Source organism: Oncorhynchus nerka, linkage group LG5, assembly GCF_034236695.1.
Source record: "Oncorhynchus nerka isolate Pitt River linkage group LG5, Oner_Uvic_2.0, whole genome shotgun sequence".
Lineage (NCBI taxonomy): Eukaryota > Metazoa > Chordata > Actinopteri > Salmoniformes > Salmonidae > Oncorhynchus > Oncorhynchus nerka.
The window spans coordinates 21,156,224-21,170,710 of NC_088400.1; the positions used below are offsets into that span (position 1 = coordinate 21,156,224).

Sequence of the window (14,487 nt, forward strand, 5' to 3'; positions counted from 1 at the left end):
CTCTCGGTTGCCCTGCCAGTGCTTGGCGAGGTGGAATAGACCGCACTGGGCTATGCAGGCGAACCGGAGACACCGAGCGCAAGGCTGGTGCCATGTAAGCCGGCCCAAGGAGACGCACTGGGGACCAGATGCGTAGAGCCGGCTTCATGGCATTTGGCTCAACGCTCAATCTAGCCCGGCCGATACACGGAGCTGGAATATACCGCACCGGGCTATGCACCCGCACTGGGGACACCGTGCGCACCACTGCATAACACGGTGCCTGCCCGGTCTCTCTAGCCCCCCGGTAAGCACAGGGAGTTTGCACAGGTCTCCTACCTGGCGTAGCCATACTCCCTGTGAGACCCCCAAGAAATTTTTGGGGCTGACACTCAGGCTTCCTTGCCAACCGTGTTCGCTCATATCGCCGGCTCCTACCTCCGGCTGCCTCTGCTCTCCTCGCTGCCTCCACCTGTTCCCATGGAAGGCGATCCCTTCCCGCCAGGATCTCCTCCTATGTATAGCGTGGAGACTGGCAGCTCCTTGCAGAGCCATCCAATATATCATCCCATGTCCAATCCTCATTGCGCCGCTGTTGCTGCCTTTGTTGCTTCTCCTGTGGCTCCTGCCTGTTGACACGCTGCTTGGTCCGTTTGTGGTGGGTGATTCTGTAACGGTTCTCTTGTGGTGAAGGAGAGTCGGACCAAAATGCAGCGTGTAGATTGCGATCCATGTTTATTCAACAAACGTAACACGAATCTAAATACAAACACTACAAAACAAATAACGTAACGAAAACCGAAACAGCCTATACTTGCGTAAACTAACACAGAGACAGGACCAAAGACACTAAGGACAATCACCCACAAAACCCAACACAAAACAGGCTACCTAAATATGGTTCCCAATCAGAGACAATGCCTAACACCTGCCTCTGATTGAGAACCATATCAGGCCAAACATAGAAATAGACAAACCAGACACACAACATAGAATGCCCACCCAGCTCACGTCCTGACCAACACTAAAACAAGGAAAACACATACGAACGATGGTCAGACCGTGACATCTCCCCTCCCTGTATATAGCTGCACATTGATCTGGTACTGGTACTCCCTGTTCATAGCTGCACATTGATCTGGTACTGGTACTCCCTGTTTATAGCTGCACATTGATCTGGTACTCCCTGTTTATAGCTCCACATTGATCTGGTACTGGTACTCCCTGTATATAGCTCCACATTGATCTGGTACTGGTACTCCCTGTATGTAGCTGCACATTGATCTGGTACTGGTACTCCCTGTATATAGCTCCACATTAATCTGGTACTGGTACACCCTGTTTATAGCTGCACATTGATCTGGTACTGGTACTCCCTGTATATAGCTGCACATTGATCTGGTACTGGTACTCCCTGTATGTAGCTGCACATTGATCTGGTACTGGTACACCCTGTTTATAGCTGCACATTGATCTGGTACTGGTACTCCCTGTATATAGCTGCACATTGATCTGGTACTGGTACACCCTGTTTATAGCTGCACATTGATCTGGTACTGGTACTCCCTGTATATAGCTGCACATTGATCTGGTACTGGTACTCCCTGTATATAGCTGCACATTGATCTGGTACTGGTACTCCCTGTATATAGCTGCACATTGATCTGGTACTGGTACTCCCTGTATATAGCTGCACATTGATCTGGTACTGGTACTCCCTGTATGTAGCTGCACATTGATCTGGTACTGGTACTCCCTGTATGTAGCTGCACATTGATCTGGTACTGGTACACCCTGTTTATAGCTGCACATTGATCTGGTACTGGTACTCCCTGTATATAGCTCCACATTGATCTGGTACTGGTACTCCCTGTATGTAGCTGCACATTGATCTGGTACTGGTACACCCTGTTTATAGCTGCACATTGATCTGGTACTGGTACTCCCTGTATATAGCTCCACATTGATCTGGTACTGGTACACCCTGTTTATAGCTGCACATTGATCTGGTACTGGTACACCCTGTATGTAGCTGCACATTGATCTGGTACTGGTACACCTTGTTTATAGCTGCACATTGATCTGGTACTGGTACACCCTGTTTATAGCTCCACATTGATCTGGTACTGGTACACCCTGTTTATAGCTGCACATTGATCTGGTACTGGTACTCCCTGTATATAGCTGCACATTGATCTGGTACTGGTACACCCTGTTTATAGCTGCACATTGATCTGGTACTGGTACTCCCTGTATATAGCTGCACATTGATCTGGTACTGGTACTCCCTGTATATAGCTGCACATTGATCTGGTACTGGTACTCCCTGTATATAGCTGCACATTGATCTGGTACTGGTACTCCCTGTATATAGCTGCACATTGATCTGGTACTGGTACTCCATGTATATAGCTCCACATTGATCTGGTACTGGTACTCCCTGTATGTAGCTGCACATTGATCTGGTACTGGTACACCCTGTTTATAGCTGCACATTGATCTGGTACTGGTACTCCCTGTATATAGCTGCACATTGATCTGGTACTGGTACTCCCTGTATATAGCTCCACATTGATCTGGTACTGGTACACCCTGTATATAGCTCCACATTGATCTGGTACTGGTACACCCTGTTTATAGCTGCACATTGATCTGGTACTGGTACACCCTGTTTATAGCTCCACATTGATCTGGTACTGGTACTCCATGTATATAGCTCCACATTGATCTGGTACTGGTACTCCCTGTTTATAGCTCCACATTGATCTGGTACTGGTACTCCATGTATATAGCTGCACATTGATCTGGTACTGGTACACCCTGTTTATAGCTCCACATTGATCTGGTACTGGTACTCCATGTATATAGCTCCACATTGATCTGGTACTGGTACACCCTGTTTATAGCTCCACATTGATCTGGTACTGGTACTCCCTGTATATAGCTGCACATTGATCTGGTACTGGTACACCCTGTTTATAGCTCCACATTGATCTGGTACTGGTACTCCCTGTATATAGCTGCACATTGATCTGGTACTGGTATTCCCTGTATATAGCTCCACATTGATCTGGTACTGGTACACCCTGTTTATAGCTCCACATTGATCTGGTACTGGTACTCCCTGTATATAGCTGCACATTGATCTGGTACTGGTACTCCCTGTATATAGCTGCACATTGATCTGGTACTGGTACTCCCTGTATATAGCTGCACATTGATCTGGTACTGGTACTCCATGTATATAGCTCCACATTGATCTGGTACTGGTACTCCCTGTATGTAGCTGCACATTGATCTGGTACTGGTACACCCTGTTTATAGCTGCACATTGATCTGGTACTGGTACACCCTGTTTATAGCTGCACATTGATCTGGTACTGGTACTCCCTGTATATAGCTCCACATTGATCTGGTACTGGTACACCCTGTTTATAGCTCCACATTGATCTGGTACTGGTACTCCATGTATATAGCTCCACATTGATCTGGTACTGGTACTCCCTGTTTATAGCTCCACATTGATCTGGTACTGGTACTCCATGTATATAGCTGCACATTGATCTGGTACTGGTACACCCTGTTTATAGCTCCACATTGATCTGGTACTGGTACTCCATGTATATAGCTCCACATTGATCTGGTACTGGTACACCCTGTTTATAGCTGCACATTGATCTGGTACTGGTACACCCTGTTTATAGCTCCACATTGATCTGGTACTGGTACTCCCTGTATATAGCTGCACATTGATCTGGTACTGGTATTCCCTGTATATAGCTCCACATTGATCTGGTACTGGTACACCCTGTTTATAGCTCCACATTGATCTGGTACTGGTACTCCCTGTATATAGCTGCACATTGATCTGATACTGGTACACCCTGTTTATAGCTCCACATTGATCTGGTACTGGTACTCCCTGTATATAGCTCCACATTGATCTGGTACTGGCACTCCATGTATATAGCTCCACATTGATCTGGTACTGGTACTCCCTGTATATAGATGCACATTGATCTGGTACTGGTACTCCCTGTTTATAGCTGCACATTGATCTGATACTGGTACTCCCTGTATATAGCTCCACATTGATTTGGTACTGGTACTCCCTGTATATAGCTCCACATTGATCTGGTACTGGTACTCCCTGTATGTAGCTGTTCATTGATCTGGTACTGGTACTCCCTGTTTATAGCTGCACATTGATCTGGTACTGGTACTCCCTGTTTATAGCTGTACATTGATCTGGTACTGGTACTCCCTGTTTATAGCTGTACATTGATCTGGTACTGGTACTCCCTGTATATAGCTGCACATTGATCTGGTACTGGTACTCCCTGTTTATAGCTCCACATTGATCTGGTACTGGTACTCCTGTATGTAGCTCCACATTGATCTGGTACTGGTACACCCTGTTTATAGCTGCACATTGATCCGGTACTGGTACTCCCTGTATATAGCTCCACATTGATCTGGTACTGGTACTCCCTGTATATAGCTGCACATTGATCTGGTACTGGTACACCCTGTTTATAGCTGCACATTGATCTGGTACTGGTACACCCTGTTTATAGCTCCACATTGATCTGGTACTGGTACTCCCTGTTTATAGCTCCACATTGATCTGGTACTGGTACTCCATGTATATAGCTCCACATTGATCTGGTACTGGTACACCCTGTTTATAGCTGCACATTGATCTGGTACTGGTACTCCCTGTATATAGCTCCACATTGATCTGGTACTGGTACTCCCTGTATATAGCTCCACATTGATCTGATACTGGTACTCCCTGTATATAGCTCCACATTGATCTGATACTGGTACTTCCTGTATATAGCTCCACATTGATCTGGTACTGGTACACCCTGTTTATAGCTGCACATTGATCTGGTACTGGTACACCCTGTATATAGCTGCACATTGATCTGGTACTGGTACACCCTGTATATAGCTGCACATTGATCTGGTACTGGTACTCCCTGTATATAGCTCCACATTGATCTGGTACTGGTACACCCTGTATATAGCTGCACATTGATCTGGTACTGGTACTCCCTGTATATAGCTCCACATTGATCTGGTACTGGTACACCCTGTATATAGCTCCACATTGATCTGGTACTGGTACACCCTGTATATAGCTCCACATTGATCTGGTACTGGTACACCCTGTATATAGCTCCACATTGATCTGGTACTGGTACACCCTGTTTATAGCTGCACATTGATCTGGTACTGGTACACCCTGTTTATAGCTCCACATTGATCTGGTACTGGTACTCCCTGTATGTAGCTGCACATTGATCTGGTACTGGTACACCCTGTTTATAGCTGCACATTGATCTGGTACTGGTACTCCCTGTATATAGCTCCACATTGATCTGGTACTGGTACTCCCTGTATATAGCTGCACATTGATCTGGTACTGGTACACCCTGTTTATAGCTGCACATTGATCTGGTACTGGTACACCCTGTTTATAGCTCCACATTGATCTGGTACTGGTACTCCCTGTATATAGCTCCACATTGATCTGGTACTGGTACTCCCTGTATATAGCTCCACATTGATCTGGTACTGGTACACCCTGTATATAGCTGCACATTGATCTGGTACTGGTACTCCCTGTATATAGCTCCACATTGATCTGGTACTGGTACTCCCTGTATATAGCTCCACATTGATCTGATACTGGTACTCCCTGTATATAGCTCCACATTGATCTGATACTGGTACTTCCTGTATATAGATGCAAATTGATCTGGTACTGGTACTCCCTGTATATAGCTCCACATTGATCTGGTACTGGTACACCCTGTATATAGCTGCACATTGATCTGGTACTGGTACTGGTACTCCCTGTATATAGCTCCACATTGATCTGGTACTGGTACACCCTGTATATAGCTCCACATTGATCTGGTACTGGTACACCCTGTATATAGCTGCACATTGATCTGGTACTGGTACTCCCTGTATATAGCTCCACATAGATCTGGTACTGGTACACCCTGTATATAGCTGCACATTGATCTGGTACTGGTACTGGTACTCCCTGTATATAGCTCCACATTGATCTGGTACTGGTACACCCTGTATATAGCTCCACATTGATCTGGTACTGGTACACCCTGTATATAGCTGCACATTGATCTGGTACTGGTACTGGTACTCCCTGTATATAGCTCCACATTGATCTGGTACTGGTACACCCTGGTACACCCTGTATATAGCTCCACATTGATCTGGTACTGGTACACCCTGTATATAGCTCCACATTGATCTGGTACTGGTACTCCCTGTATATAGCTCCACATTGATCTGGTACTGGTACACCCTGTATATAGCTCCACATTGATCTGGTACTGGTACTCCCTGTTTATAGCTCCACATTGATCTGGTACTGGTACTCCATGTATATAGCTGCACATTGATCTGGTACTGGTACACCCTGTTTATAGCTCCACATTGATCTGGTACTGGTACTCCATGTATATAGCTCCACATTGATCTGGTACTGGTACACCCTGTTTATAGCTGCACATTGATCTGGTACTGGTACACCCTGTTTATAGCTCCACATTGATCTGGTACTGGTACTCCCTGTATATAGCTGCACATTGATCTGGTACTGGTATTCCCTGTATATAGCTCCACATTGATCTGGTACTGGTACACCCTGTTTATAGCTCCACATTGATCTGGTACTGGTACTCCCTGTATATAGCTGCACATTGATCTGATACTGGTACACCCTGTTTATAGCTCCACATTGATCTGGTACTGGTACTCCCTGTATATAGCTCCACATTGATCTGGTACTGGCACTCCATGTATATAGCTCCACATTGATCTGGTACTGGTACTCCCTGTATATAGATGCACATTGATCTGGTACTGGTACTCCCTGTTTATAGCTGCACATTGATCTGATACTGGTACTCCCTGTATATAGCTCCACATTGATTTGGTACTGGTACTCCCTGTATATAGCTCCACATTGATCTGGTACTGGTACTCCCTGTATGTAGCTGTACATTGATCTGGTACTGGTACTCCCTGTTTATAGCTGCACATTGATCTGGTACTGGTACTCCCTGTATATAGCTCCACATTGATCTGGTACTGGTACACCCTGTATATAGCTGCACATTGATCTGGTACTGGTACTCCCTGTATATAGATGCACATTGATCTGGTACTGGTACTCCCTGTATATAGCTCCACATTGATCTGGTACTGGTACTCCCTGTATGTAGCTGCACATTGATCTGGTACTGGTACACCCTGTTTATAGCTGCACATTGATCCGGTACTGGTACTCCCTGTATATAGCTCCACATTGATCTGGTACTGGTACTCCCTGTATATAGCTGCACATTGATCTGGTACTGGTACACCCTGTTTATAGCTGCACATTGATCTGGTACTGGTACACCCTGTTTATAGCTCCACATTGATCTGGTACTGGTACTCCCTGTTTATAGCTCCACATTGATCTGGTACTGGTACTCCATGTATATAGCTCCACATTGATCTGGTACTGGTACACCCTGTTTATAGCTGCACATTGATCTGGTACTGGTACTCCCTGTATATAGCTCCACATTGATCTGGTACTGGTACTCCCTGTATATAGCTCCACATTGATCTGATACTGGTACTCCCTGTATATAGCTCCACATTGATCTGATACTGGTACTTCCTGTATATAGCTCCACATTGATCTGGTACTGGTACACTGGTACTGGTACTCCTGTTTATAGCTGCACATTGATCTGGTACTGGTACACCCTGTATATAGCTGCACATTGATCTGGTACTGGTACACCCTGTATATAGCTGCACATTGATCTGGTACTGGTACTCCTGTATATAGCTCCACATTGATCTGGTACTGGTACACCCTGTATATAGCTGCACATTGATCTGGTACTGGTACTCCCTGTATATAGCTCCACATTGATCTGGTACTGGTACACCTGTATGGTAGCTGTTTACATTGATCTGGTACTGGTACACCCTGTATATAGCTCCACATTGATCTGGTACTGGTACACCCTGTATATAGCTCCACATTGATCTGGTACTGGTACACCCTGTTTATAGCTGCACATTGATCTGGTACTGGTACACCCTGTTTATAGCTCCACATTGATCTGGTACTGGTACTCCCTGTATGTAGCTGCACATTGATCTGGTACTGGTACACCTGTTTATAGCTGCACATTGATCTGGTACTGGTACTCCTGTATATAGCTCCACATTGATCTGGTACTGGTACTCCCTGTATATAGCTGCACATTGATCTGGTACTGGTACACCCTGTTTATAGCTGCACATTGATCTGGTACTGGTACACCCTGTTTATAGCTCCACATTGATCTGGTACTGGTACTCCTGTTTATAGCTCCACATTGATCTGGTACTGGTACTCCTGTATATAGCTCCACATTGATCTGGTACTGGTACACCCTGTTTATAGCTGCACATTGATCTGGTACTGGTACTCCTGTATATAGCTCCACATTGATCTGGTACTGGTACTCCCTGTATATAGCTGCACATTGATCTGATACTGGTACTCCTGTATATAGCTCCACATTGATCTGATACTGGTACTTCCTGTATATAGATGCAAATTGATCTGGTACTGGTACTCCCTGTATATAGCTCCACATTGATCTGGTACTGGTACACCCTGTATATAGCTGCACATTGATCTGGTACTGGTACTGGTACTGGTACCTCTGTATATAGCTCCACATTGATCTGGTACTGGTACACCCCTGTATATAGCTCCACATTGATCTGGTACTGGTACACCCTGTATATAGCTCCACATTGATCTGGTACTGGTACTCCCTGTATATAGCTCCACATTGATCTGGTACTGGTACACCCTGTATATAGCTCCACATTGATCTGGTACTGGTACTGGTACTCCCTGTATATAGCTCCACATTGATCTGGTACTGGTACACCCTGTATATAGCTCCACATTGATCTGGTACTGGTACACCCTGTATATAGCTGCACATTGATCTGGTACTGGTACTGGTACTCCCTGTATATAGCTCCACATTGATCTGGTACTGGTACACCCTGTATATAGCTCCACATTGATCTGGTACTGGTACACCCTGTATATAGCTCCACATTGATCTGGTACTGGTACTCCCTGTATATAGCTCCACATTGATCTGGTACTGGTACACCCTGTATATAGCTCCACATTGATCTGGTACTGGTACACCCTGTTTATAGCTGCACATTGATCTGGTACTGGTACACCCTGTATATAGCTGCACATTGATCTGGTACTGGTACTCCCTGTATATAGCTCCACATTGATCTGGTACTGGTACACCCTGTATATAGCTGCACATTGATCTGGTACTGGTACTCCCTGTATATAGCTCCACATTGATCTGGTACTGGTACACCCTGTATATAGCTCCACATTGATCTGGTACTGGTACTCCCTGTATGTAGCTGTACATTGATCTGGTACTGGTACACCCTGTATATAGCTCCACATTGATCTGGTACTGGTACTCCCTGTATGTAGCTGTACATTGATATGGTACTGGTACACCCTGTATATAGCTCCACATTGATCTGGTACTGGTACACCCTGTATATAGCTCCACATTGATCTGGTACTGGTACACCCTGTATATAGCTCCACATTGATCTGGTACTGGTACACCCTGTATATAGCTCCACATTGATCTGGTACTGGTACACCCTGTATATAGCTCCACATTGATCTGGTACTGGTACACCCTGTTTATAGCTGCACATTGATCTGGTACTGGTACACCCTGTTTATAGCTCCACATTGATCTGGTACTGGTACTCCCTGTATGTAGCTGCACATTGATCTGGTACTGGTACACCCTGTTTATAGCTGCACATTGATCTGGTACTGGTACTCCCTGTATATAGCTCCACATTGATCTGGTACTGGTACTCCCTGTATATAGCTGCACATTGATCTGGTACTGGTACACCCTGTTTATAGCTGCACATTGATCTGGTACTGGTACACCCTGTTTATAGCTCCACATTGATCTGGTACTGGTACTCCCTGTTTATAGCTCCACATTGATCTGGTACTGGTACTCCATGTATATAGCTCCACATTGATCTGGTACTGGTACACCCTGTTTATAGCTGCACATTGATCTGGTACTGGTACTCCCTGTATATAGCTCCACATTGATCTGGTACTGGTACTCCCTGTATATAGCTCCACATTGATCTGATACTGGTACTCCCTGTATATAGCTCCACATTGATCTGATACTGGTACTTCCTGTATATAGATGCAAATTGATCTGGTACTGGTACTCCCTGTATATAGCTCCACATTGATCTGGTACTGGTACACCCTGTATATAGCTGCACATTGATCTGGTACTGGTACTGGTACTCCCTGTATATAGCTCCACATTGATCTGGTACTGGTACACCCTGTATATAGCTCCACATTGATCTGGTACTGGTACACCCTGTATATAGCTGCACATTGATCTGGTACTGGTACTCCCTGTATATAGCTCCACATTGATCTGATCTGGTACTTGATCTGTACACACCTGTATATAGCTGCACATTGATCTGGTACTGGTACTCCCTGTATATAGATGCACATTGATCTGGTACTGGTACTCCCTGTATATAGCTCCACATTGATCTGGTACTGGTACTCCCTGTATATAGCTCCACATTGATCTGGTACTGGTACACCCTGTTTATAGCTCCACATTGATCTGGTACTGGTACTCCCTGTATATAGCTCCACATTGATCTGGTACTGGTACACCCTGTTTATAGCTCCACATTGATCTGGTACTCCCTGTATATAGCTCCACATTGATCTGGTACTGGTACACCCTGTATATAGCTCCACATTGATCTGGTACTGGTACTCCCTGTATATAGCTCCACATTGATCTGGTACTGGTACTCCCTGTATATAGCTCCACATTGATCTGGTACTGGTACACCCTGTTTATAGCTCCACATTGATCTGGTACTGGTACTCCCTGTATATAGCTCCACATTGATCTGGTACTGGTACACCCTGTTTATAGCTCCACATTGATCTGGTACTGGTACACCCTGTTTATAGCTGCACATTGATCTGGTACTGGTACACCCTGTATATAGCTCCACATTGATCTGGTACTGGTACTCCCTGTATATAGCTCCACATTGATCTGGTACTGGTACACCCTGTTTATAGCTGCACATTGATCTGATACTGGTACTCCCTGTTTATAGCTCCTCCTATTTTATATTTATTTTCGAACACTGCATCGTTGGGAATGGCTCGTAAGCAAGCATTTAAGGAAAAAGTCTACACCAGTTGTATTTGGTGCTTGGGACAAGTAACATTGGATTTGATTAGATTTTTTTGAGTTAGCGCCCAACTGACTCGCAGTCACTCCTTGAAGGAGAGCTCTCCTTGTCCCGAATTGCTCAGAATGCACCGCGTGACCCATTGACGATGCAGGGCATCGTACACAATGGGCGTTAATAGAATTCCATTGGAGTTTCCCATCTCCTCAAAAGTACAGTATCTCTGATAGGGCACAGGGACATCCATTGAGCAGCAAAGACAATTCCTGTCAACCTTGACCTCATGAACTTTGCCAACGTGTGCCACAGATGTAATGCTGAAGAAATGTGTAATGAAAGAAATGAAAGACCCTGTTTTTGTTGGCTGCGTCTGATGTTGGGTGTTAACCTCCCTCACCTGTCCTGCAGTGATGGTTCAGGAGATAACCACCACCACAAAGCCTGGAGTATCTACTGTGGCTATTCAAATTTCATTTCCTTAATGGCACAAGCAAATGAGACAAACCAGACCATGGTCTATGGTGCAAATTTGAGTTAGAATATATTGATAACTGTCAATATGATGTCTATAGACGAGGAATTTGTACAGTAGGTTGTTTTTATTGTGAAAAATATAAAACTATTGTCCTATTTCTAAACAGTTAAGATAATTCTATCCATTAATAGTGTCTATTGCAATTATCCACAAACATCATCCATGTAAATTAGAGAACACATTCCTGTGAATATTGTCCTGATGTGGCCTCTCTTCTTCAATCAGAAGTATCTTCATTCTGTGCTGCCTCGCCCTGACCACCCTGACTTTTAGTCTGTGTATGTTCCTGTTCCTGCAGGGTGTGTGTGACACTGCCCATCTCCTCTCCATGCTTCTCCTCCTGTCTGCAGGCTGCCTGGCTGATGGCCTGACCCACGAGGGAGGTGAGGGCGGCCAGCCCGATCAGGTACCCATCCTCCCGATTCCCCTCGGCCCACGGGACGTCATGCCTCAGCTGCACAGTGCTGGGCGACGGGGTGGTCTTCCCAAAGTCTATCATCCAGATGCTTGCCTTACTGGTCCAGTCGTGGACGAAGAGGAGCGAGCTGCCAATCACCTGCCCGGTGAACCCAAAACATTACTGCATGACTAGTTCTGAGGCTAAATACGTTATTATGAAGTAGAGGGAGGGGTGACATGTTTAAGTAGCACATATCAACTGACCTCATGGGCTTTGAAAAATGGGGATTCCTTCAGGGCTTCATCCAGAGCCTGAAGTCTGGAATGGTAGGCCTTCTAAGGGTGAGAAACAGGAAGGGAGAGTGCAGGGTGAACAGGAGAAATATTCAGCTACATTATTAGAGCTGTTGATGGTGAATGACTGACCAGGATGTGTAGATGACTCTTGGTGAAGGAGAGGAGGGCCTCGGTGACCTGGACTGGGGTGAGCATCTTAAAGTCCCGCTGTATGCTGCCGTTCTCCATCTAACATGGACACAGAGGGACAGATGCAGACTAAGGCCTAGATTCAATCAGATCAAGTGTTAATTGGCGATAGCTGACATACATAACCCCAGCATACATAACCCCAGCATACATAAACCCAGCATACATAATCCCAGCATACATAATCCCAGCATACATAAACCCAGCATGCATAACCCCAGCATAAAGTAGCCCAGCATACATAACCCCAGCATACATAACCCCAGCATAAAGTAGCCCAGCATACATAACCCCAGAATACATAACCCCAGCATACATAACCCCAGCATACATAAACCCACCATACATAATCCCAGTATACAAAACCCCAGCATAAAGTAGCCCAGCATACAGAAGCCCAGTATACATAATCCCAGCATACATAATCCCAGCATAAAGTAGCCCAGCATACAGAAGCCCAGCATACAGACGCCCAGCATACAGAAGCCTAGTATACATAACTCCAGTACACAGTGCATTCGGAAAGTATTCAGACCCCTTGACTTTTTCTTAATTTTGTTATGTTACAGCCTTATTCTGAAATGGATTAAATCCTTTTTTCCGTCATTAATCTAGATACAATACTCCCTAATGACAAAGCAAAAACAAGTTTTTAGATTTTTTTGCAAACGGAACATTTACATAAGTATTCAGACCCTTTACTCAGTACTTTGTTGAAGCACCTTTGGCAGCGATTACAGCCTTGAGTCTTCTTGGGTGTGATGCTGCAAGTTTGGCACACCTGTATTTGGGGAGTTTCTCCCATTCTTCTCTGCAGATTTTCTCAAGCTCTCTCAGGTTGGATGGGGATCGTTGCTGCACAGCTATTTTCAGGTCTCTCCAGAGATGTTCGATCAGGTTCAAGTCTGTGCTCTGGCTGGGCCACTCAAGGACATTCAGAGACTTGTCCCGAAGCCACTCCTGCGTTGTCTTGGCTGTTGTCCTGTTGAAAGGTGAACCTTCACCCCAGTCTGAGGGCCTGAGCACTCTGGAGCAGGTTTTCATCAATGATCTCCATGTACTTTGCACGGTTCATCTTTCTCTCGATCCTGATTAGTCTCCCAGTCCCTGACACTGAAAACATCCCCACAGCATGATGCTGCCACCACTATGCTTCACAGTAGGGATGGAGCCGGGTTTCCTCCAGACGTGACGCTTGCCATTCAGGCCAAAGAGTTCAATCAGACCAGACAATCTTGTTTCTCATGGTCTGAGAGTCTATGTGCCTTTTGGCAAACTCCAAGCGGGCTGCCTTTTACTGAGGAGTGGCTTTCGTCTGGCCACTCTACCACAAAGGCCTGATTGGTGGAGTGCTGCAGAGATGGTTGTCCTTCTGGAAGGTTCTCCCATCTCCCCAGATGAACTCTGGAGCTCTGTCAGAGTGACCATCACTTTCTTGGTCACCTCCCTGACCAAGGCCCTTCTCTCCCGATTGCTCAGTTTGGCCGTGCGGCCAGCTCTAGGAAGAGTCTTGGTGGTTCCAAACGTCTCCCATTTAAGAATGATGGAGCCAATTGTGTTTTTGGGGACCTTCAATGCTGAAGAAATGTTTAGGTACCCTTCCCCAGATTTGTGCCTCGACACAATCCTTTCTCTGAGCTCTACGGACAATTCCTTCGACCCCAAAGCTTAGTTTATGCTCAAACATGCACTATCAACTGTGGGACCTTATA

The 14,487-nt window shown here is 45.4% G+C and overlaps 1 protein-coding gene across 1 annotated transcript in view; it reads right to left on the minus strand.

Annotated features, from left to right (window-relative positions):
* Positions 1-11,935: 11,935 nt before the first annotated feature.
* The window catches only part of LOC115129209 (inositol-trisphosphate 3-kinase B-like), a 4,093-nt gene continuing 1,541 nt past the window's right edge, over positions 11,936-14,487 (minus strand). Inside the window, exons 3-5 of the mRNA XM_029659317.2 lie at positions 12,716-12,814; positions 12,554-12,625; positions 11,936-12,446 (exon numbers count right to left, since the gene is read on the minus strand). Coding sequence (XP_029515177.1) covers positions 12,108-12,446; positions 12,554-12,625; positions 12,716-12,814 — 510 coding nt within the window. The 3' untranslated portion in view covers positions 11,936-12,107. The remainder of the gene's footprint in view (positions 12,447-12,553; positions 12,626-12,715; positions 12,815-14,487) is intronic.